This window comes from Apteryx rowi, unplaced genomic scaffold, assembly GCF_003343035.1.
Source record: "Apteryx rowi isolate R43461 unplaced genomic scaffold, aptRow1 scaffold_1, whole genome shotgun sequence".
Taxonomy (NCBI): domain Eukaryota; kingdom Metazoa; phylum Chordata; class Aves; order Apterygiformes; family Apterygidae; genus Apteryx; species Apteryx rowi.
In genome coordinates, this window is record NW_020447196.1 from 4,909,409 (window position 1) to 4,936,920 (window position 27,512).

Below are 27,512 nucleotides of genomic sequence, written 5' to 3' on the forward strand. Positions count from 1 at the left end.
ATACTGCCACTGATGTCAGTGGAGTTGCTCCAGTGTTACAACAGTATGACAGAGAAGAATTCAATTTCCAATATTTTAAATGCTATGAACAGACATTAAAAAGTGACAGACAGGGGATAAAGGCACAAGGATGCAAACAGGGCAAAAATAACAATCTCTTAGACAAAACATTCAGGTCACTCCATTATTCACCACGTATTCTACCCTGCTTAGCATTTCCGACTGATGACAAGCATTCCTTCTCCACTCAAACGCCAGGTCTGGGGATTTTGTTTTTCAAAGTTCAGTTCACCAGAGCTAATCTCGCTGTATAGATAGATGGGTAGATGAGCATTATTTACTCAGGAATTTTACTTTAACATGTCAGGGAAAATTACCTGAGGATATTTATGAAATGTGTACTTATTAAAATTTTGGGGCTTTAATCGAGCAGATCACAGAAATCATCATATTGTATAATCATCATAGAATCATCAGTTATGTAATATGACAAATTTAAGAAAAATATGCATTTTATATAACAATTTACAAGATATTTAAGTATGTATTAAAATTGCTCTCTATCCAAAACAAAAAATACAGAGCAGAACGTTATCTCATATGACCGAAACTCCACCACCTTAGATAATAATCATTACTGCACACAACACACACAAAAGCTAAACTTAATAGCAAAGAGTATTTTATCTCTATATAAATAACAGGTTAAATTTTGACTAAACTGTTTTCAGAAAACTGCCTAAGATTCTCTCGTTACCTCACATTACCTTTCTCCTGCGAGAAGTGGTATCTCTAGCACAATCTTGGAGCCTAATTTGATTTCTGTAACCTAAAACAAGGTACGCGTTTTTAACCTGAGACTAAACCAGAGAAGTTTAGATGGCCAGCTAGTGTAGCTTCATGTGCTTTATATGTCTTCCATTCAAGTTGGAAGTCTATACCACTATATCTTGAGTTCACCTCAGAACATTAAAAAGGTGAAAGAGCTAAAAGATGCAAACATTTACAGGATAACCTAGTGACAATTTATATTCTTACACAGAGGGGGAAAAAATCATCCCATACTTATGGTTTCTGATGCACACTAGTAAACGACAGATTTCCTGAAAGCATTGCTCAAGAAGGAGAAGCTGGCAGCTGCTAATGAGACCCCATTACTAAAACAGCATACAATTTTGTTGAACATTGCACTTACTCGGCTTCAAAATAGGAAGTTTCAAAACACCTGAAAGTGTTTTAACTGAAGAATTAAACAGCAGCTTAGATGGCAAAGTAGCAATGTATATTCAATAACCTTCTTAATCATTACCTGTCACAGTAAGACACAGCAGATATCCTTATATATGCTACGCGCACCCTATACCGGGGACACTGTCTCACTTCTCCAGAGCTGGCAAATGTGCACTAGAGGCACAAAGTGCTGGGCTGCCTCAAGACTAAGGCTTCCTTATGAAAACAGATATCGAACTTTTCCAAAATTTAAGCACCGCCCTAAAAATCAACCTCTAAAATAAAATGATAAACCAATAGGACTAACTGGGTACTTTCTGCCATCTCATCACTCATTTTTCCTTCAGTAGGGTAGAGATAACATACTATGGAGATGCACAACTTTCTTGCTAAATTCTTAGATGCAGAAACGTTAAAATAACAAGCTTTGTTAATACAACAGTAAACCACCATTTTTGAAAGAGAGAATGAGTTTCTGAAACACAAAAAGCCTGTTCTGTCTCCAAGTGTTTTCTTCTAAATAAGATCAAGAAAACTATCACTACCAAAATAAGATTTTGAAAAGGAATAAACAGACAGAATTATCCTGTTTCTCATAAAAATCTGCACTAATCAGTCTCACTTTTATTATAAGTTTCTTATAAAGTAGAAATCTTCCCTCCCTCTCTTCTGTTTTCCTGAATACAATTAATATTTAATTTCCATTACGTTCTGTCCAATATCCCATTTTGTGTATTCGACACCTCCCTAAAGCCTACTTGACTTGTCTGATATGCTTGCCAGACATTATGAGCCCTTCTTGCCAGATGGATATTTTTTAATCTTATCTTTTGGGAAATTGATAGATTTTCATGTGCCTTGACGTGTGAATACAACTTTTGGCCAAATAGGGCAAAAAAACCTTTAAAACATAACAAGACTTGTAGTATGTTGAAAAAGAAGATTGAGAGAGATCTTCAGAAATCTACATGCTGTTGTTTGTTTGAAGAAGCTAAAATTTCTGTTCTGAATATGAGCAGATTTATAGCTTGTGAGAGGAAAAGACATGGAAGTGTAAGAGGGCATACTCCGTGCTTCGAAGTGTTTATGTAGATTTTTGCATGGCTGTGCGCAGTCTATAGACCTATGAACTGTAATTGTATCATACTGTTCTTCAGTTTGCTTCGCTTCAATTCTACAGAAAACTGAGCTATCAGCTTTAAGGAAGCTGCAACACCTAAGCATACCAAAAGTCACCAGCACGAATATATAGCATGCTTTCCCATTACAGAAAATCCCACTCACGTCATTCTGATCAGTTCTCATGAAAACCTAGAAGTTAACTGCAAATTCAGCAACAATTTTCAACACTAAACGAAAACAAAAGTCTTAAAAATCATTACTCAACGGCCTAATAACTTTAAAAATATAATAATATCTTTCAAAAATCTACATTTTAGAATTATTTGTATCTACCTTTAGTAAACACATATTTGAGGGGAAAAGGACCGTACTGTTTACATTATGAATAGCAGTAGTGGATTTTATTTATTTAAAAGAATACTATAACTGGAGGGAGAAATATGTTTTGTTTTAAGCATATGTTGAACAGTATCGCATTATTCAATTAAGGTGATGTAACTATCAGTAGACTCACAGGCTGACACAAAATACTCTTAATGAAAAGGCTAAAAAAAAGGAAATAGAAGCAAATACACCTTTCACAACCTCTACCCATATTACTGACCAACCACTTGGCTTGCAGTTTATGAGAAAGCTATGCAGATAAATCTAAATCCAGACAGAAATGTTCAGTATTTACCAAGTCAAAACTGGCACTTTTTACCCTACTGTTGACTGTATTAAAGATTCAGTAGTTCAAACTGTACCTTATCAAACTATCTGACACTAACAACAAAGCTACCGGTCACGTATTGCTCCACAACATGTACATACATACATACGTAAGAACATAAACTAATTGTCACATCTTAACACACACTGACAGACAGAAGATGCGGAAGAACCTTGTGGGAAAATTATAGCATATCTTTACAAAACAGATTTACAGAATCAGATTACTTCTTTGTACCGATTGCACAATCTGTTAAATAAAACATTCTTCAAGAGGTCTGTGAAAATTAATGTCTCGTATATCTTATAAATTACAGAAGTATTATATGCACATATTTCAACTATCTCAAAAATGTACTGTCAAGGAAGTTTTAAATTACCCTTTTAAAAATTTTACCACTACGGTTCCAACTTCAGCTTTAACTTTGCTCTTATGAACTCTTTCATCTTCCTCTAACAGGCGAGAAACAGAGCACAGATTTTAAGAAATGTGGTATGTTCTACCAAGTGTACGAATGGCAAAACTATGTCCTCCTATTGTAAAATGACAGGGCACGCAACACCCCTTCCAGACCGTAACAGGCAAGTAGACGGACAGACGTGGGGACCACAGCTAGATCTTTGTATGTGGGTCTTGCACAAAAGAAGAGCCTGGAGATTTGTCAGCAGGAGGTATGCAGCTGATTGCTGACGGCCAGCTGCCTGCTGCCGGTGCAATGTGCAGCGCCCAGGCTGAGTGGGCAGAGGAACAGAAGATTTACTAGGTGCGTCTCAACGCCCTCAGGTTATATCATGTGACTTGGAGTGCCTGGAGGAACTGGGGGCAGATGAAAGCTGGCAGCTGTGTGCTGCCTAAGGCGCCAGGAGGCTGCCAAACAGGGCTTACAAACATGTTAGCTCAGCGGCAGAATTAAAACCCTCATTCAGGTTTGTTTCGGAGTGAGGAACCAACATGCATACAGAGGAGGGGGGGAAACTTGCCCTGCAGACTGAAGCCTAAGTACACCTTGACCTCCCTATGTAAGCTTCAGTATAGTAGGGCAGGCTTGATTAAGGGACCAAAACATCTAATCATTTATAATGTTGTCCAAGCAACCTATTCAGGTTCTGACAACCAGACATGGGTGACATTTGCTGCCCTCTACTTATTAAATAAGCAATATTCTAAAGTCTAAAGCACTATTATTTTGTCAGATCAGCAGGGAAGTAAATCTGTTGCAGTGCTCATAGAAAACAGAGCTATATGATTTTTCCACATTCATGTCTTGTTCCAAATTAATCTCTTTTTTTGGCTGTGCCAGAGTGTTTCTACCAGGATGTTTCTTCCTGAGGAAGACACATAATTAGACAAAATACCACTGAGGCAGAAGGAGAACTGGAAACTCAGTCTTGACATATTCCTTACAGGAACTGATCTGATTTATATATATGTATATGTTCGTGTGCGTGCACACGTGTGTGTGGTATATGTGTGCATATTTATATTTATTCATATTAAAAAAAATGTCTGGGAAAAGGAAGCAGAGCTGAATGCATTCCTCACCACCTCTCATGGAACCCTTGGATGCAATTGTTGCTACTGAGGAGAGGCAAAGCCAAACCATATTTATCTCAAATCTCTGACCACAAAGGCGGAAGGAAGCCATTTCCTTATCTCTTCATTTACCTCACTCATCTGGGCACCCAAAAGTGCATACAATAAGGGGGTTGTCAACCACCACTTGTGCCTCAAAATCCAGAAGCAATACCACCTATACCATCCTACAGAGGGAGAAAGAAACCTGCAGGGGATCTGAAGGGTTGAATTTCTCCTGTTACTTTCCTGTAGTGGAAAAGTCAGATATTACCTTCAGAGAATTCATTTTACATCTGAAAGTTCCTGCTGGAGTATTTTGGTGAGATTTAGAAAAGGTGTGCCACTTTTTACTTTAAAGATTCTTCACAAAAAAACATATACCATTCTAAACCAAAGTTCTGGAAACATATTTAAGCAGTCTTGTCACTGTATAATGAGACTACTTGTGATAGTAATCTTCTGTTAGGCAGGACTCCAGTGGTGTGTATGCAATCTGGAAGATAATTTAAATGACAGAGATGTATTTCTTCTCCCTCACCTCCTTTTCAGTTAAAAAGAAAAAATACAAAAGGTAGAGCAGAATTTGTAACAGCTTATTGCTCTTTGGGAAATATTCACTTACAAAAGAATTATGTTTCAAAACAAAATTAAACTCTAATTTGGAAATGAGTCTTCTTCACTGGTTTTGCTTGAAAATTTGCATACAAAATTACTTAGAATCTTTTGGGAAAGCTGTGAATGCAAGCAGTAGTCCAGAAAAGAAAAACTAACTTTTACAAATGGACACAACTCTTACTTGTTTAATGTCCCCAAATTCTCTTCCAATAGCAGAGCCACATGGAAATCTTTTGGTAACACGGAAAAAATGTCAGTGTATTTCCCTTGCTTACACAGCTGCTAATGCTTCAAACAGCAGATTGCATCAGTACAGATACACTGACACACAAAATCTAAAGAAATTACAGTGCCACTGTGTTAATTTGAAGGCTGCTATCTTCCAGGTACCTCTTCTAGAGTCATTTTACCTTGGCAGACACAAGACATCAGCTAAACAACCAACAATGCTTGACTGTCTAGCCATCACTGCTAATTTGTGAAAGAAAGGAAAAAAATTAGCTTTCTGATGAAACCGCCAAACTGTGCCCTTATCTAATTTATGAAGTAGTTGCATAAGCTATTATTTTTAGCTTTTGTTGTCATATCCACCTGCCACATTTTGTTCTGCTTTAGTTCATGTTTTCCAAAGTATGGACCTCATTTACCTTTGTTTATAAACACCCAGAAGACTCTCTAATCTGATATGGGTCTTTGCAAGATATCACAACACAAACAAAATACAATCAGAAGAATCCATTCTTTAAACCTGAAGTGTAAAAAAAAAGTATGCTTTCTGGCTTGGAAATGTCTATGAGATATTTATTTTAAAATATTTTCTTTTTTAAAAAATACATTCTTCAAGTAAAGAATGCAAACAAATAGATTTATATTTGGTTGTATGTTTCCAGTGTCATCTTGCTAATTGATATAGGTGAGTTTTTCCTATAAAGAAATAAGGATCTTGAAATACTTAAGTCTCAAAGAGAATTTAAAAAAAATAGTATTCAATGACTGGAAAAATCAGTCTGAATTGGCATTGCCCTCAAAAGCTTTTGTTAATATATTTGCCGAATTTGGATCGGCTACAATGGAATATATTTTTTTAAGAGTCTAAACATCAATATGATAACACATGATCTCTCTCACACATTGCATTAAAATTTGTAGGCAATTCTAATAACGAAGTCAAATGAAGTTTTAAGAATTTCTTTCTAAGTAACAATTATAAACAAACATAAAAATATAATGTTCTTAGATTCAAATTGTAAAGAGGTATCAGATACAAAAATATAGTTTGTTCCTTAAGAAAAGCCATATATTTAGCTTTTACATCAGTAAAACACCATTCGTTTTTAGAATGCCAAAAACAAAGAAGTTATAACCAGTCTCACAAAAATGAGCATTTATTTTAACTAAACAAGAGCTAGGCACTACATATAGACAAAAATCATGTATCGCTATGAAACTCCACCAATTTGATTTTGTAGAAGGAAATTATTATGTTGGACTGGATTGAATTTAATTTAGATTTCTTCTAGATTAATGAAGTAATCTTGTATCAAGTTTGGGTTAGAGTAAAGACAAAAAAAAGTCTCTCTCTTGACTCAACACTAATTAATATACATTTTACCAAAGCAGAAACAAAATGATTTGTTTGACTCAGTTGGAAAATATTATTCCTTTGATCCCCTAGCATTTTCCCTTCAATTACCCAGTTATCTGACTCTCTGTACAGCAAGTGTAACACTACACTCCATCTTCAGCCAAATAATTGCCTTCACTTCTGCTCTAAGCACAGCAAAAGAAGTCGGAAGCGTCATGGTCCTCAATTTTACCAAAAATTATGCAAACAGTTTCTGCTGAATAATAAGACCGCAAGAAGTTGTCCATAAGCATTTATAGAGCTCATGGCAAGGTAATACTTTAACCATGGAAATAAAGGAAATTTCTTTGCAATACCCATGAAATTTTGAAGATCTACACATGGAAATTCATGTGCAATACACTGCTGGTTATAGATAATATTGTTTCTGCTGTAGCAGTATTTGAATATGCAAATATGATACAGCTCATCTCCCTGTCCTTCCCAGGAGTTCATAATCAATGCCATTTATCAGAATTTGTGACCGTTACCATAATATATCTGTACTTCTGAAGTAATCTCTACTCAAAAAGAAAAAACTTAAGTAACAAAAAGCTGTGATAGTGTAGCAGGATTTTCATGAAAGTATCCTGATTCATAGCAGACAGGACCTCTTCTTTCTGAGATGTAAGTTTATATGAACATTTAAAGTCACTGCAACAACTTTATAACTTCAGGAAAATCTTGTACTCTAAAGTCATAATAATTTTATTCATATATAAGTTCCCTACTGAAATATATCGTTTTCACAAGCAGCAGAACTAAAATTCAGTTAAAATTTACTAACACCATAGAAAATGAAAAGGGTCCAATGCCATGGCAGTGTTGCATGGCAAAGTCTAAGCATTTTTCATGGCAAAGTCTAAGCATTCTGTTGTACAAACAACAGAACCGTGGTTAAGGGAGTGCGAACAGGGTTCTGCCTCTGTTATCCGATCTTTCACATGTATGGACAAAACGCTTCTGTAAGACAGTTGCAGTGTTGGTAACCTGATGCAGAAAAATAGTTATGAAATCACCCAGTTCTGAGGCATCCCTATTGCCTAAATGTTGCAGTATCATTACTTTGGGTATCATATTCCTTAGCTTTTCCTTCTTTCCATCTACTGACCCTTAGATGGGTTGGAGAGCTAAATGGAAATTTAATTTAAACTTATTTTCTGTCCAAAAGTTCAATTTCTCAGTGGAATGTTTTATAAGAATCCTCTCAAAGAGAAGATTGTTGCTTTTGAATCAATATTTTTATGTCAAGCATGATAAAATAGAAAACTTCTTCTAGACTTCTCATCAAGAAAGATTCTGCACTACAAACACTGTCTTTGAGTACTTTGGTTTGGCTTAAAAGGTGAATAAATGGGCTTACCAAACAAAACATAAAAACCTTTTCATTTCTTTTTCATTTTCAGTTATACCTTATGAAAACAGGGATAACTGCAGTAAACTATTATTTAAATATTTTACAAGAAACCACTCCTACTGAGTTGATAAATAATTACAAATGTAGGGCCAAGAAACTACTTAGTGTAAAATTTTTTATAATCTAATTGTTAAATATATGATGCTGAACTGGAGTTTCAGTATTTCTGCTAAGAAATATTACTTTTTTATGCAGGATTTTAAATTTTTAAGGCATTGTTAAAGCTGCATAAAATGTACATCTTAAGATGTACAGATTTTTAAAATTTTTTTTAAGAGGGGGAAGAGAATAATCCTATGGCTTTTTATCTATCTCTATCTCTTAACTGCCCAGATGGTTTTGTGCACATTCCCCAGAAAGAGTATGTTTCAAAATCTAGAAATTAGCTGAATAAGGCTCATTAAGGCTCCTGTTACAGAAGACACTGCAGACATGGGGGGATGATAGCACCCAAATGGAGCAGGTATTGCTACACTTTAGTGGATGCAGCTACACCAGGGAGTACAGAAAGAAGCTGCCCACTGTCTGTTTACGCAAGAGCTGCCAAAAAAGGATACTCCCAAAGCCACCAGCCAGTATAACAGCCACTACAGCGTCCAGCTTAAATACGTATCATTATTAAAGAACTGCATCAGATCTTTAAAAGATGGGCTATCTGCACTGATAGATATGTAAATGGAATTGTCTGCTCTCTTCCTTCAAAATCAATGAGACCACTGTTACGAATATCAACAGGTTAGAGGTTTCACCTGCATGGTTAAAGAGTACATGGGAGAATAGATTCCACTGGGGGTTATCTAAACTGATCTAGGCCCTGGATACATGCCCAGACATTTACGGCATCTGGATGAAGTTTTTATTATTATGCAATATTCTTGGTTGGTGATGACACAAAGATTTTAACCAACTTAATCTTTTAGGATCAACAAACTCAGCTACTTCACTTTTAAATTAAAAGATCGTTAGCCAACAGATACTGAGTATGTAGAAAAATATCCACGATAGAAAGTATGTTTAGGATCTTACCTCCTCTTTCTTTTAAATCATTTATATTATTAATTACTAGGCATTGACTCAATTGTTCCCAATATTAAGCTATTCCTGTTATCAGTTATATGGCCTGTTTTATGTCCTATTTAATGAACCCTTTTTATGGAAGTTGGAGGACACAATTTCTTTAACGTATATTTGTGACTTCCTATTTTTCAACAGACTACATAAATCACAGAGTATTTTCTAAAACTTGGTTTTCAAAGCTTTAACCAGGCAATATGAAGTACACTCTGCTCACAAATGATGTTATTTCCTATACTAAGTTGCACTGAATAGGCAAGTGTTACAGAATTTGTTACAAAACAATATAACAAGTAACAGCTGAAGAGTAGCATTTTTCCTGAAAGAGTCTCCGTTGAAAATATTTTTCACTTGTTTATTAAATACGTTTACCATTAAAGCAATCATGTAATATACTCTGACAAAAGACATCACCATCTATAGCCCTGCATGGAAAGCTGCTGGAGAGTTTAACTGAAAGTGTGAAAGTAAATGGAGAGTTTTAAGCAATACAAAACCCCCAAAGGCACCCTCCTATCGCCCTCAGTCAAGACCATTTGAAACAGGTTTATGCTAAAGCAAAATAAGTCAATCAAATGGAAATAAGAGTGGGCTTACACTGACTTAACTAAAACAGTGCAAGTCTGTGTGTGAATGAAACCTTACTGTTATGTCTAGGCTCCGCAGTAAGACCATATGTAGATGGACCTTCTGTTTGTTTTGGTAAGTATTTAATGGCAATTTAAACTTGATTTATGCCAGTTTGGTTTAAACAATATGTGGACTGGCATGAAGACTGGCTAATAAATGGAGTAAGACAGAGCTACTGAACAAAAAATAAAATAACCTTCACCCTAACAAATTCATTTCTAAATCTGTTCAAAGGACAGACTGACCTCCCTGCATATTTTCTTGATGACAGCAATAGGAAAGAAGGTGACTTTCTAAGGTTACTAGTTCTGTGAAAGAAAATGAACTAAAAATTTTGTTTTAAATTAGGACAAAAACCAGAACATTATGGAATTAAAGATTCCAAAATGTCCGTAAAAGAGAATGTTTTGGAATGTAAAGACTTTGCTAGTCTGCTCTTTCCCCCACTGTGCTGTTATCCCTGCACCAGTATCTTTATTTTGCTCTCCAATACGATATTTTCTGGAGCTTTTTCAATGTTTTTAATACTTTTTTCTTAGAGAAATTTGAAGTGATTTATTTTTATATTTCATATCCTCCCTCAGACTTTTGTCTTCAGTATGTATTTCATGATTCTTGAGCTCACTTTGGTCCATTTTTCTCCCCATTATGGTCTATATTCTCTTTCCTGGACTTCATATTTTAGTTACTTTTGTTTTAGATATTCACCCATTTCTACCTGGCAGGGACCCAGAGCGTAGTATTGATCACTCTCAGCTTTGAACAAGGATCCCATTGCTGACTGCTTGGTTAGCAGAAGAAATATAGGAGTGTCACTGTTCAAATGAAGGCACATTGCAAAGTCTGAAACATTATCCATTTCCAGAAAATAATAAAGAAATTATCAACTGCTTTGCTGATTAGAAAAAACAAACTGACAATCATGTCAATAAGTAACACAGGCTACAAAATGTTGCAAATGTCTTGGATGCTTCATGCTTTTTAAAGCATTAGCTAGTAGCCACTTTACTGCTGGCCAGAAGAATACATGAGCAACAAGGGTCTTCAGGCAATATGCAAGACGTTGCGGAAATCATGAAATACAGCTTCAAGTCCAGCTAACTGTCAAAGCTAACAGTATTATATTCATCAGCTTATATAAAATCTGGAATAAACTCAACTTGCCTTTCAATTATGGATCATAAACACATGTAAGAGTAGCCCACCTGGCAGTAAAGTTTTGAAACTTGTACAAAAATGTACAAGATCAAAACTCTTAATTTCAGATAACAAAACCACCTCAAACACCATCTGGCTAATGGATCTTTTGTACTATAAAATTGGTTATTTTTTATTTCAGCAGTGAGTGAATCAGTATACATTCAGTATCCAACACAGAAAAAAAATATATAAACAATATTAAACTAAAATCTTGCCAGTTCCACTTCCTCTTCCCTCTTTCTAATAGTTAATGTGAAAGAATATGTTTTTATGAAATATATTTAAATATTTTAGGTGAAAGTCTCTAAATTAGCTGAAGAAAGTTTCAGAACCCTAATTACTAAGAACAGAGACAGACATATACTTCTTATGGTTTCAAATATGTAGAATGAAATGCAACTTCAGAGAGAGGCAGGGAGCCAGCAAATTATACACTTTCATTAGAAGGGTGGGAAAAAAGGCAGGGCTAATGTACAAAAGAATAGGTGCAGCACTCTAAAACAGAAAACCTAGTATTCATCCTACATTTACTCAAAAAAGTTATTATATCCAGGAAAACCATGACTTTAAAATCTCATACAAGTTTGATCTAAGCATTTTTAATTAGATTACCACCAAAATATTTGCTACTTTTTATTAATATCACTATTACTACTACTTAAAATACATTTCATACACTTTCTTTTATTCACGAGTCAGCACAATGTCACTCCCTCTAGTGGATAAAAAATACAACTTACATGGAGAGGTACTCCTGCAGTTACTCACTGCAAAAGCAACAATACTGGCTAGAGAGCAAGTCTTCTATCACAGCTATAAAAAGAACCACTATTTCATTCTGATTACAAAAATATGTGTTTTTACCACCTCTGTTGTTTACTTTTTCTTCCTCGAGTTTCCAAGGAACAAAAAGAATTACAATTAACAGAAATACTGTGGCACCAGGAAATACATTTATTTCTAGATTGTGTTCATTTCCAACAGCATGGTAGTTTTAGTCCTCAGCTCAACAGCAAATTTTCCTACGTTTCCCTGCCATCAATCATTTTCACCTATTTTCAAATCTAATTCTTCCTTTGCATATTCTGTCCACATACTAAATTTAAGTAGTATTAAAATCCTGCGTCTTTTCCAGTCAAGTAACTTGATTACTTTATTTCTCTTTAATACCAGCTCTGGAAACACTTATGGCTTAAAGTTTACAAGAACTCACTTTGACAAATCTTACTGCCTAATCACATAATCAGAAAAGACAAATAAAACTCATCTGTGTACTTCAAAGTTTTTGTCTGTTACATATATAAAATCTGTACAGCTAACGGAACAATAAAATACTGCCAACAGCAAAACAAAACCAGAAAAAACAGGTCAATAGAAAAGTACTTGTTATATGAATTTTTCCATATATATTACCTTCTAATGCATTATTTCTGTTATCCAAAGATGATGCTACTGATTTTTTAAAACAGGAATGGCTTTCCATTGATAGAATTTTTAGGTCTTTCTAACTTAGGTAAGCTACCACCTGATCTTAAGCCATAAGATGCCTTAAGCAAAGGACAGCCACTCTCATTTACAGCAAATTAAGGTACTCAGTAGTTCGCAAAATGTTACCCTTAGACTAACATAGCAAAACTTTAGTTGAAATTATTTGATAATTTTTAGGTTTTTGTAATTTAGACTGAATAAATAGCACACTGAACCACACGGTAGAGAAAAAAAAACTAGCAATAACATTACATGAAAGACTGTTACCAAATCAAAATTGTTAACTAAAGTAACACATTTCTAAGACAGTGACATTCTACAAAAAGACAAAGGCATGTATTTTCCACCAAAATCTAATGCCGTTGTCATCAACAACCCAACAAAAGCTACAGCTACCTAAAATGGAAATGAAAATGTAATGTATGGAAATATTCTCTTATAAAATCTCCTTAGGCTTCACATGTATTAATGTATTAGTTTGCAAACATTAAGATCAAAGGCAAAGCAACAAATACATCCTAAAAAGTTTTTAGTCAGATTTTTATTAACGATATACAAGTAGCAAGGCATAAAAAATTAATATGTTCAAGCCTTGAAATGTCAAGTGTAATGATCTCTAACTCTGCTTACCTCCTTTGCTTTTTGTTTCAGTCTAGCTTGCTCTGGGTCTTCTTGCCTTGAGCGACTCTACATGTTGAAAAAAAATGGGGAAAAAAAGTTAACAGATGGTTTAAGATCCCCTCATCTGTTGCAGCAAGTTAAAAAATAGCAAAGAAAAGGGAACAGGATACAAGGTGTCAAAGATGGGATGCTTAAATTCATAGAAGTGCAATTTCAAACCCGTAGGCCTCACCCAAAAGACTGTTAAATATTCAGATGTAAATAAGATCTACTCTAGATTTAAATTTAAAAAAATACTATGCTCTTGCCAATTTTAAAGTTTCCATACAGGTTTAGATTTCAATTATTTACTACAAATACAAATTCAAAGATCTGAGAATGGAAGTGACACTCTTTCCATTATCTGATCTTTTTAATTTAAACCCTTCACAGTCAATTATATTAAAAAAAAATTACTGATTGCAACTAGGCTCTTTCTTCAGTTGCTGGTGCAGAGAGAGACAGAGAATGTGCGGAAAACAGTTGTAAAGTCACCTTTTCAAATGATAAACCTTCACAATAAAAATGTTCTTATCTGTACAAGCTTACTTTGTGTACAGCATTAAAATACACATAAGTTCAACTTATTCATGCACTGCTATTAATATTAATGTTGTCATTTTTTAAACTGGAGACATACTGCTAAAAGGCAACTTTCATAGTTTTTTCCCTCAAAAATAGAAACAATAGCTCTCAATATCCATTAATGACTAATTAATGCACTAACAACCCATGACAGTACATTTCTTCAGATACAGATTGTTTTATAACTGTGTGTTAAAACTAGTAACTAAAGTTTTCATTTAAGCTCATTAAATATACTCAAATGGATGGTATTCAGAACTCCAGAGGTAGATGATACATATACTATCACACTGTTCTAATTGCATGATTGGTCAGTACTCAGAAAAAGTAACACAAAAAAGTTGTAAGATAATAAACCTTGTGATATCCACAGAAAACAGTTGTTCCTGATACCTGAAAGATACAATTATTTTATTTGAATATTTCTTTGAGATTTGAAGTGATCTTCTTTACACAGCTCTTAAACAAATAACAGGATCCATCTTTGTCTGCCCCTTTCTATGCTGAAGACAGACCTGAAACTTGAAAGAGTAGCAGTTTGCAAACGTATACACACTCAGATTTTTTTTCATTGTGTTTGGATTTTTCATAACATATTCTGTTCAGATTTAAAAAACCATGACGAAGACCAAAGGGAGATATATTTTAAGGGCAGGGGGACATCTCATATTGTAAACATATCTGGAGGAAGCCTTGACTATAATTTGGTAGACAGGGCACAAATGACTCTGAATTCACTCTCTCTCTCTCTCTTTTTTTTTTTTAAACTGGGACTGCATTTTCAGCTAATATAGCATACATATAAAAAGCAATGATGGCACAGCATGACCAAATCAGAATTAAACAATAACGAGATTTTTTCGAAGATGTGCTTGACACTGTGCACGTTAGCTTCATCTTCCTGCACCACCTACTAGCGATTTTGGGCCTGTTAGCATAAAAGGCAGTTTGACAGGACAGCATCTGGAGTGAAGTAATGAGAAATTAGGAACTGTAGATAGCTAATGACTAAATTAGACTCTCATGTTGTAGTTGGGTCCAACAAGAAAATACTTCAATATAATGTAGACTGAGATTCCTTCCAACTTCAGTGGTCAGACAAAAAGAAAAATGCAGGACATAATCTGCCCTAGTTAATGTTTAAAAAACAGAAAAGGATTTCAAGAAATGTGTGGATCTGCCAAAGAACTGGGACTCTATTCAGTAGAGCAATTATTAAGAACTTGATTATATTTGTACTTACTCTGTAAAAAAAAATAAATAAAGGGTAAACTACTTGCTACTGTAAGAAATGGATTTAAGTAAGCATTTATGAACTGAGCTGAATTAGGTCCTTTCTCTGTCATTTTGTGATCACAGTTCAATCATTGTGTGCCTGTTTCTCCAGCATGATATATGGAAAATCATACTTATCCTTTCATAGCTTTCTGATGATATATTTATGAAAGTACAATGAAATTCTATTGCCTTCAGAGTCTCACAGTGAAAGCAGTACAGAAATAAAAAGTTTTCTTATATTACTGTATGAAGCTGAATCATTTGCCAAATGCAAAGTACAAGTTAAAAGCACTTCAGCTTAAGGAGAAAGCAGAGTCCTTGGAGAATCAAGCTGAGACTTCTAACATTGTTACCAAGTTTCTACAAGAAAGTGATAGCATCTTGGAAAACATACCAGATCCATGTTGTATTTGGGGACATCATGACAAAATTTAAAGCAATATATGCAAAAACATCATCTCAATTTCCTGGACTTCATAAACAAAGGAAAAACTCTGAAAAGTGTTACAGACTTCAAAATATTAAATTTAAAAGAATAATTTTTTTTCAGAAACTGACCAACAAAAATAAGATCTAGAATTCAGGATAATCTGAAAAATCAGGTCCTGGAAGCAAGAACAAAACAAAATGATCTGTTCTGTATAAACCTCCAGCTCATTTACAAAAAACAAATAAAAAAAAGTTGCAGAGGTAAAAACAGATAGACAAGTCCTGAATGATATTAAATACAGGAATTCCATCAGTAGGGAAGATTTAAAATATCAGGTATGTTAGACAGATAAACCTAGAGTTAAAGGTGATGGTGGAACCACTCTTAAATTCAGAGTAATGCAATGAGTTTCTGGTTATTCAGTTAACCCGTATCAAAAGTTCTTTTCAAAGAGCTCAGGCCAGCTCTTATTTCAGGCAATTAGAATTCCAGCTTCACATTGGACAGGTCATTACTGGTATAAGCAGCACACTAATAAAATTAAGGAATTTTTAGCTGTCATTTTCCATTTCCCTTTGTGTCCAGATAAATTTTAACAGATTTTTTTTTCAACAGATTGTGTAGAATTAAATGCCTTCCTGCTGGCTACTGAGTCAGTTTGTAAGTCGGTAAACTTTAGACACAAAATCATTAGCATATGCAGGCTGAAATGTGCTAAAGGAAAAGGATAAACATTTATGACTTTGTTAATTCTTCATTTTAAAATATAATTTATTAAAGGCTTCTTCTGTGCTGATATAACACAGATTAAAGCACATATAAGCAAACAAAAATGTCAGACTTAGAGGTGCCCAGATAAGCTTTAAAAATGTCACTGGCTTCTCTTTACACTCCATTCCACATGCAAGCATCTCCTTCCTTTGAAGAGTTTGAGCAATTTTGCTGCTGCTCAGCTCCTGTAATGCTTGTCTGTATATCACCATTTTTATTCATCAACTATTTTAATATTTTACCCTTACTTTTGTCAAGCTACTGGCTAATCATTCCTTTTTTTAGTGTAGTTTCAATTCTTCCTTCAGTCATCCCACATTCTTGGTCTCCTTTTCTCCTTTCCCTCTAACCTCCAAATGTTAACGTGCCACATCTCACCATTCTTTGTCAAACAGACATTTTTTCCAAAATCTTTCAGTGCACCAATGCCTGCTTGCTCGAATGCTTCAGAAACACCCAGCAATCACGGAAGTCCACTACTTGAATACTTTCAAGGAATTCATCACGACTCTTTTCCCTCTCCCCCTCTACTCTTCAGGTCAATATCTGTAAATGAAGTAAGCTGGGTTTATGCAATACATTTTTCATGTTAGTGAATAAATCTCTTTAGCAGCAAGCTAGCTTCCCATAGTAATTATAGAGAAACCTAGGACTGATCTTAACCAGATAACATACTTTTAAAGACATTAAATGTTGTCTGCTACTGAAGTTGAGAACATATTCACCAAACCAGGTTCGCTAACATTTCTTCAAAACACAAACCACTTTTATTAGACCAGATAGCCTGATACTTTAATTGTTAAGAATTAAAGTGCTTTATGCTACTTTTATTAGACCAGACAGCCTCATATTTTAATTGTTCAGAATTAAAGTGCTTTATGTTAGAGAACTTGCTATCTTATTTATCTGAAAACTGCATAGATCACATTAGCTCTATGGAAATATTACACTTTGAAAGTATGAAAAGCAGCATATGCTAAGATGTGTATTCAAAATAGCCTAGAAATAAGGGTTTTCATTTACATGTTTCCAAACTCCCTAATGTTCCAAACCTCAACTTTTTCCTTACTATAGTTGAGTAAGAACGCCACAAAAGCTGACATCTAATTACACACATAACTGTGCATTTTTAAGAGATGGATTTGGTATTTCATAGAATTATTTAAAAAAAAAGGATATCTATAATTTTAGTTAAGTATTTTAATAGATACAATAATTGTTTTTAAAACTGTAGGATACTCCGCCCATCTACGTAGACTAGATGGGCAGACTAGCTGTCCTTGTAATGCATGTAACCATGATCGTTTCGTTATTCAGAATTTGTTGTAGGGTGTAATGTCAAAGCTGCACTGCTGTTACATTTTGTCCCACTAACATAAAAAGTTTTCTACTAGAATAATTTTAAAGTCTTCAGTTTGTAAAACCTGTCTTTTAAAAGCTCTCAGGGTCTCTTCTTCAGGGCACATGCTTGTCTCCTGCTTTTAGCAACACCTGATCACTGTTAAGGCACTTACAGCTCTGCTCCCTCTTCCTAATATACATACTGGGAGTTTTTAATGCTTTAAATTCATCTTTTTTCATTAAATAAAGCTAACAGTCAAAACTGCAGGTGCTGTACTATTGAAAGTCACTGCTATGCCAGCAGTTTCAATTTTAAACCTATTTTTCCCCATTGATGACATTAGAACTTTACCCACGGCTGTACCAGCTTATAACTTTCACTTTTAATTAAAGAAATTAAATTGGCAACATGAAACACTTTGCTTTCACATTAGCTTTGTTAATAAAAAGTGAAAGTTAAAAGCAGCATAGCTGAGGGTAAAACCCTATTCAGAGCTACGACCACATTGAGGTGGAATGCAAGAGCACGGGTCTGGAGAAGATTTATTTAAAAATCATTCAAATTGGAGTAACAAATTTCTAAAAATTCAGAAAGCGATCTCAACACAGTAATTCTGCCTTTGCTCTTCCTCTTATTAGAAATGAGTTGCAAGTTTCAGTTCGGAGAGTGCTTCATCTCACAGAAAGCTGCACTACAGCCACTGCAGTGGCAGGAGAGCAGATTAAATTGGTGTGAAGGCTGCACTCCTCTCGCTCCGACCGGCGGCCCCTTCAGAAACGACAGCAAGGGCACTGACAGTGCTCGCTAAGGAAATCCGCACTGCCAAATTTCCATGATACCTCTCCAATGAAAAAAGCACTTCAGCCGGTAGCACTATTAAATTCATCTATATCCAGTATTGTCCATAAACGCTAATTAACTTCAGAAACAACAAACATAATTTTCCATTTACCAATACAATGATGCTTTTTACAGAACAGAGGCCACACAGCAGATCTTATTTCTGTGATTACTGTACGTATATTTTAACATGCTAAAACTTGATGGCCAGTGTTACTCCTCATACAGAACACCCAAAAACCAGACTAATAAATGAATCTCCAATATATACAGTCTATTAAAGGTATGATGAACAAAATTAATTTGGCACTAAAATAAATGCACATTTAGACAGTTTGAACATGATCAGCTTTATTATAAAATAAATCATAGAGTATTTTTCCTTGATTTCCTGAAAAAGAGGACAAACCTTTATCTGTTTATTGTAGAAAGCATAAATCAAAAATAGAATAAACAATGATAATCTCCTATTCTTCATTTTTTTCCTGCTACCAGCAGTATTTCCATTCTTACCCCATAATGAGAACCTCATTCTATTTGTCACCCACAAGCTGCGTTTTCCAGGGTTTGGAACAGCAGCGAAGGACGCAAGGAACAAATCCTTTACTATAGCAAGACCTGCACTCTGCTAGTCTGGAAGGGCCACACAACGCACACCACATCAAACGTAAAGGTAAATTCCTCAAGTGATTTCAGTCTGGCTTTTGACCTTTCTGCTGTTTGAAGACTCTCCTTTGCTTTTTGTGGTTCCCACGCCAACTACCACCAGCCAGAGACAGAAGATCCCTGCTTCTGCACACACATGGCAACAGCAGCCAGTGGGGTCTCGCTAGGAAAACACACAAGGGGAAGAGCTGACTCTGCCAAATGTTTCCTGTGAAGAGACTGCTCTCTAGATACATAAAAAAGAGATGGCCTCTCCTTGGGCTGTTATTCCTTTACCCTGTCACTGACACATCAGGAAGATAATCCAAAAGAAAGTAGTGACACTCAAGTCAGTTGTAGCCGCTCCCTGTGCGGCTCCTACACCAACTCCATCATCGTGCTGTTGGACTGGCTGAAAGAGGAGGTGAGCCTGCCCAGGAGCGCACTGGGCACCACGCAGTTTGGGGGACCGATACATCTTTAAATATTTCTGCTGGAAAAAGAACCTCTAGGATGTAAATTAGCTAAACACTTTGCAGATATACTGTCCAAGCTTTCACACATACGTTGTGGTACATGATGCAGAGATCCCTGAGGTGGAAGAGATCATCCTAGCTCCTGAAACAGTACAGTCTCATTTTCAATTTTTAGTTTTTTCCCATTTTAAAGAAAAAAAATCATATTTTGCACTTGCTACTACAGCATACCGTATGAATCCTCTGTCCTGCCAAGTCTGTCTTTCCCCAAAATATCTTACGGTAATACTAATATCAGTCATTACTCTTCTAAGCTTATGGTATGAAGTTTCTATTTCTCAAGTATTTCCCTGGCATGGCACATACGATTTTTTAATAGTCTGTCATTTTACAAGCCAAATAATACTGCTGTTTTGCTTTAAAGATACTCTTGTAGCTCCACAATGGTTTTTAATTGGGATAGTAATGCTGAAAATCTTGAAATAGTTTTTGAAGCCTATTTTTCTTTCTGTCTCCACATCTGTAGTTTTCTCTCTCATTCTTCTCAAAACATTTCCTGAATCTAAATCTGCCCCCTTAGGATGCTTATAAATTCTTTAATCATATCCTAATATAACAACCGAAATTAGTTGCAGATCAGTCAGAACACTGGTATTGGCTATTTTCTTACAGCCTCAAAAAAACTCAAAACAACAACAAAAGACTGCAAAAACACCACTGTCATTGACCATCATTTATATTTCCTTCTTACCCCTTACCAAATCCTAATGCAAAATCATGAAATTGGTTTCAAAGCTCCCCAAAGATTCATCGCCATTCCCCATTCACTTCCAGCTATATTCCTTCATTCTCCATCATCTCTTCCTAATGAAGATGATTCTTCTACACCGTCCACTCCAATGCCCAAAACACTTCCTTCAGCGTTATCTTACTCTGCTTTGGTTGCTAACCAGGCTTCAAAGTGTAAATACTTAATTAAAATATAGCTTTCACTGAGCAAGTTAAACCTGTATTCTATACTAGACAGTAGCCTAGGTACCACTAGTAGGCAATTTTGAAACTTCCTAAAGTTATCCTGCTGAATACCTTTAAATTAAACATGTTGTTAAATAACATGTCAAGACATGTACAAGATAAAAGGTTGTTCTGTTTGTCTAAAAGTCTCATTAAGAAGCTGAAGTTTTTAAAAAAAGAACAAATTTCTGATTTTTAGATTTAAGCATTTATGAAAAAAAATTAGAATCTTCATTTCATTTTAAAATCCCAAGACTTCTAACCTTTAAAGACACAACACTTAACATTGCCTACATGTAGTGGTAACCCTGTTAGTAAGACAATATCCTCACTAAGATATTGAGCATACAAGATGATTATTTTTTGGAGAAAACAAGTGCCACTAGTCAACAGCTCACAACATGATGATACAGCTACAGACGGACAGTAGCAAAACTCAAGATGTACATTGAACTCGTTCTGCTAGAGTCACACCAGGGAGACAAAACGCTTTCAAAGCCTAAGCAAGTCCCCTTCCCATGGTACCAACTCAGCACGCCCAGAATGCCCCACAGTTAGGGCTCTACAAACTGATGCCCTCCATTTAGCCAAAGAATAAATACCAGCTACAAAGAAAATAATAAAAGCTATTTTATACTGTAATGCAGCATAAGGCACCTTGATCTGAGAAGCTTCTTTGCACAGTGAGTATTTCAGTCTCCAGAGCCAATTTAATCATTCCCCTCCTTGCAGACACAAATATCAATCAGCAGGCCACAAACAGACATGAAATGGTTACAGATCTTTATCACTCGTTAGCAGGGCAGCTGAGGCAGATTTTAACTGTGTCAGTTTAATAATTGTGTCATTACAATTACTGTATCCTTTCTGCAAAGACTTAGATCTTCTTAGACAACTAGGCAAGTTCATAAAGACCAAAAAAGGAAGCCAAAACACCCAGAGGTTTCCAATATACAGACGTGCTGTAGCTCAGAAATCCTTGAGCTTGATGCACAGATTACTGGGTAAAGATTTAGTACGTAGGAATTGAAATGATCTTAACAATCCCCTCTGCTAATGTACTGGTGACCTTGCATTTGGACCGCAAGCTAGATGCCAAGAAAAATCATGAACAATTTATTAGTTAGAAAAAAAATTAGTAATTTGATCATATTTTGCCAAACTCTGAACACTGTCCTACAAAATTCTTGTAATAGGCAGTGAATCCATAGGAACAGAATGGTTGAGAACAAGCCGAATACTCCATAAGGAAAAACACTAAGTTCACTGCCAAACTGGCATTTATACTTAATCACAACATTGTATAAGCACGTCCCAGAAAGTTGAGAATATCCTTAACTTCACTTTTTAAACATCAATACTGATAAATTAGCATTGCTCTTCCATGGCTACTTTTTTTTTTTTTTTTTAAACATCATCATATATATTTCTAGTATACCACACTGAAATATTTACATCGTGCTGTTTCCTATCAGTTTCTGGTTATGAAGCTGATTCATGCATTCATTATTTTCATGAAGATGTTTTCTTCTAATCAAGTAGAAGACTTTCTAATATTTGTTGTACTTATTCACTAAATTTTGACTTCACAGAAATTTAGTTTACTCAAGACTAAAACAAAACAAAACAAAAAAAACCAAACCAAAGAACATGAAATCATAAAGTAATTCAGGTTGGAAGGGGCATCAGGAGGTCATCTAATTCAAGCTCAGACCAGGCTGCTCAAGGCTTTGCCTAGTCAGGGAAATGTTCCTCAGCTAAAGAATACAAATTCCTATATTTTCTCAGTGTCCATTGGAAAAAAAAACAAAAAACAAAAAAACAAAAAAAACACCACCACCACCAAGAAGCAACAGACATAGAAAAGAAAATGTAACTCATCAATATGTATTCACTGAGTGGAGAAAACAGGCTACAGAAACAAGCACTAGAAAAGAAAACTAATTCTGTTTCCATCTAAACATGGGATGAACGTTGTGTGGAAATCTATGGAATATTTAGCAATGTGAACAGATGAAGAAAGAGCACAGGACAGGAATAAAACTAATAAGAGATTAAAATACCCAAATTGACAAACAAATTACTGAAATAAGGAAAAGCTTTTTGAAAAAAAAATCTCTCCATCTGTGAACATCAATGGCACATGGAAACTAAGTGTTAAAACTGAGCACTGAGTTGTTCTATATAATCTCTTCACAATGTACAATAAAGAATTCAGTGAAAATGCAAGGCAACAAAGGAATAGTTAAGATCAAGTTAACTAAAGGATAAATTTACTTGCAGATTATGAATTTGGAGTTACGAATAAGATATTTATCTGTACCTATATGTTCTTGAAACAATGTTGTATTAGTTTGTTCTACTGCATGTATGAAAATGTAGTCTTTGGAATTAACATCACAAAGGAATACAAATAACACAGATAACAGGTTTTAAAGTAGATTGAGGTTATGAAATCCAGAACAACTGATAGTTAACTGATGACAGCCATGGTTCAATTAATAATTAAATAATGCAGTTAGAGAGGTGACTGAACACCAATTTTATGTACATTAGGACATGTAGTATTTACTTTAAAATAAAACAAACAAATGAACAAAACTTAACTGTCTTCAAAAATGTCTAGGAAATCAAGAATTAAAATAAAAAGCCCTGGAAAATCCATAACAATTTACAGAGTTGTGATTAAATACCAAAGGAAAAGGCTATGATTTTCAGATGGTATAGAAACCCTGGAATCTATTAAGTTTCAAAGGCAATTGTGAAAATTATTTTACTATGCTATTTTGAAAATTTTAGCCATTGTCTCCTTTATTCACAAGAGCTCATCATATTTAGAATTTTATCTTGAGAATGCTGGAGCATTCCAGTCAGGTCAGGAGTCACCATGGATAAATTAACACGATTTCATAAATTAAAGGTGTGGTGTCACAACAGTAAAAAAAAAAAAAAAAAAAGAAAGAGAAAGAAAGAAAGAAAAAGACGGATACCTTGGCAGCCTTTAGCAAGATTTCCCTCTCTTGTTCATCTTTCCTTTGCTTTTCTAAACGTTCCAACTGTTCAAAAAACTTTAGCTGTGATCGGACATCTGTAGCTTGTTCATACCATTCATCATCCTGCAAAATGAGAATAACATTTTATGAAAAACATTCATTCTCCTCAAGAGAGAAGCAAGACTTTAAACACTATGCCTTAAATTTTTTCCAATGTACTAACAAAAAAGAGCATATATATATATATATTTTTTTTAACTCTAATGACACAGTAATATGTTATAAAAAGGCAATGAAACCAGCCTATGCTTAATACTGTAGCTAGAATTTGATTATTTTACTAGTATCTATTAAATTGGAAATATATAAGGATTGATTAATCACCAGAGATATCAAAGAATTAAAAAAATAAAAACAAGATTTACTGATTAAAAAAAAAAACCCTAGGATGTGTAATCTTATTACTAAACGTCCTAGATATAAATCTAAATATATAAAGCCTGGTTATAACTGCAATTCCTGTATTTAACTTGAATTAGTAACAGACATGACCAAGATGAAGTACCACAAAAACATTTGAAGTTTAAAGCTGAGTTGAAAATAAGCATGTAATTACAATTAAAATCGAAGAACTTTATGAAGGCTAAGAGCATGCATGCTTTCCTAGTACCCCAAAACAATAAGAATTTAGGACAGAAGCTGCATGGGGAACTCTGAGGATGTCAGTTACAAGAATAAGTTATCCACATTGCTTTCACCTCATTTATCTGCTTAATATTTTCCTTTCATGCGCCAAGGCTATTAAATCAAATACCATTAGCCAAAAAACATACAGAAAACAATGAGAATGGTAAGGTTCAATCAACGCTGCTCAATACTGATATTTTTTCTAAGAATCTATGAAGTGTTACTTTAAAAGCATCTCTGGTTCAAAACAGACTAGCAAAGGGTTTTCTTCTCTGGCACTGTCCTAGGGAGAAGAAAGGAGGAATTAAATACTTAGCTGAAGTTGGTGAAGAATATTGGGAAAAAAAACAAGAAGTTATTACTTCTAGTTCAAGAATTTCCATTAATTTCCAAAAATCCCTTAATTACAAGGAAAGATATAGGTAAGATACAGGCATCCTGGCCTCTTTAGTTTTTAATCCATTTTCTGTCACATTAATGTTCATTCTAGTCGCAGACCCCAAAGATAAATTTTTTTTGCATATGCCACACAGTATTAGTCCTACTGTGATCCAGGTTTGGGAAGCAGGTGGACAAAGATACAGTCCACAGGTGCTTGAGCAGGATTTCAAAACAAACAAACAAACAAACAGGGTTAAAACAGTCAACCTGTACCCTAAAAGATTTACTTGAGATACACTAAAGGAATCTAAGCACAACTTAGACATACACACTCTTCAACCGTGGTAATTTCTATCTTACTTTTACATCAGTTTAACAGCTATTAGCATCTTATTTTCACCAACAAAGAGATCTCATTTTTACCAGTAAAGATGTTTGGTTTATTTGAATTCAAACTGCTTTGTAGCTTATTAAAATTTTTCCTCTGGTTTAAGATATCTAAATTATGTCAATTTTCTGCAAGAACACAATCACTAGCAATAGAATAAGAGTTGCATTTTAACTTGAAATGATCTTCTCAAAAAGAATATAATTGTTTAGTTACAATGAAGAATTTACAGCTGAATTCTTGGGTTGCTGGTTTCAGACAAAGTGGTAGCATTTTCCTCCGATCTAAAAACAGCGCTCTTAGCTTCATTCCTGGCATCTTATCACTGAACTCTTTAAAGCTTTTATGTCTTGGGCCAGAACTTTTTTAGCACGCTGTGATGGCAAAAGTAAACATTAGTATTTCTCACAGCCAAGAATATTTAAAATTCTTAAATTAGATACCTATATATATTAGATACCAATTTCAATTCAATTAATGGATATCTTGATCAAAAAAGATGACACCAAGAAGCAACAGTTTTAGCCATAATCCATGAGCAGAAATAGTTTCACAAATGTTCCATACTAGGTACTTTAACAGAAAAGGATGAAAACATAATTCTAGACACAAATTCTATTACAGACATTCGAAGACAGACAGACAACTGGCAAGCAATGCCCTCATTCTACCACTTTCTATTTTTTAAGGAAGACAAAATTGCAATTAAAACATGCTTTGCACGCAAAATGAACACAGAACATCTCCAGTGTGTTAAGAAAAAAACTCGATTTCTGAAATAGCTTATACTGTGTCATTATATAACATTCAGTACCTTCTCTTTGCACACTTACTTTGTGTGATTCCATACGGTGCTGGGTTATCACTGTTACTTTTTCTATCACTGTTCTTAATCTGTTTTGTGTTGCATGGGAAATAAAAGTAACCACCTCAGCTGGCACATCAGTAATTCCTAATTTTTTAGCTAAAACGGAAAACAAAACAAAACAAAATTAGCTTACCCCTCAGGAAAAAAAAAAAGTCGTAGTTTCATTTATCTTAACAGAAAAATCCTTGACAGTATATATTTATCTAACTTTGGTGATACATTCATGACCTCTTGAAAACAGGTGTGATGTCATTTTAAAGTTTTAAATGAGAAATCAGAGCTGTTGCTTTCCACTTAGAAAAAATTTATGAACTTCACTGCAGTTTATCCCAGTATCTCAAAACAAAGTACAACAGAGTATGAGAGAATCTGAGCTCCCAATTATTTTATACCAAAAAACAAAAAACAATTCCTTTATTTTCAGAAGCATTACTCCAGATTAATTTCAGTGTTGATGAGATCAGGCTGCCTCCCAAAGCATACTGTTGCATACCTTAACCTACATTATCAGCATACTACCAATAATAAAAATTCTTTAGAAAACAACTGTTAATTGAATATGAGGAAATAAAGTCATTTTAACTACAGTTATTTAAAAAATTTCCCCAAAGTTGCTTAAAACATGAACATGGATAGCACTTAAGAATTCTTAAATTTATCAGAATACTTAGTAAGTACTGGATACAAATTTGTAGAGGTATGTACATACATACTACCCTATGCTCTAGTCCTGCAAACACATATATACATGGGTACTTCCAGGGGGACTCACAGTTTTCCAGATAGAAAACTGTGTGTGCGCGCGCGCGTGTGTGCGTGTGTGTGTGTGTGCGCGTGTGTATACATAAATAAATTATATATATAAAAAACATAGTGGATGCCTTTTGCAAGGATTATTGGATTTGACCTACTGTAAGATGGTAAATATTCTGATCAAACTGAGTTAGTTTTTTTTATAATGATTTAAATGAACACAGGTCTTCTAAAAATGTTTGTGGATATGTATGTTTGCGACACATGCATGTGTATGCAGAATGTTACAGAAAATTTGTTTCAGAATATTTTGGAAAGTGTTTCCTGAATTGCTAATCAGAAAAGTAATCTTCATTTGCGGAGTTGGGGGAGCCAGACCTACACAAGCCTGAGAGGCTCAGAAACAAAGATTTTTTTGTGAAGCATCCCTATTTTTCCAGCCCAACCTCAAGAGCAATAAACCATCACATGTCTAAAAAATAAAGACGAACAAGTGAACAGCGGTTTTATATTGATATGTACTTCCTTTATTTCAACGCGGTGATTTGAAATGAAGTGGCAGGGCTGAGCATCACCCGTGGCTTGGTGTCAGCGCCGGGTCGGGGGCAGTCAATCACTGCCAGGGCCGGGCCGGGAGCTGCCCCTCTCGTCAGGGGGCACTGCGGGCGCCCGCACCCGGAGCCGCGCGGCACAGCACGGCACGGCACGGCGCAC

At 35.0% G+C, this 27,512-nt stretch overlaps 1 protein-coding gene across 1 annotated transcript in view; it reads right to left on the reverse strand.

Annotated features, from left to right (window-relative positions):
* LOC112962653 (transcription initiation factor TFIID subunit 4-like) overlaps positions 1–27,512 on the reverse strand; it is a 150,807-nt gene that overhangs the window by 58,992 nt on the left and 64,303 nt on the right. The window contains exons 11-13 of the mRNA XM_026059029.1: positions 26,011–26,141; positions 23,719–23,844; positions 13,318–13,374 (exon numbers count right to left, since the gene is read on the reverse strand). Of these exons, the coding sequence (XP_025914814.1) occupies positions 13,318–13,374; positions 23,719–23,844; positions 26,011–26,141 (314 nt within the window). The remainder of the gene's footprint in view (positions 1–13,317; positions 13,375–23,718; positions 23,845–26,010; positions 26,142–27,512) is intronic.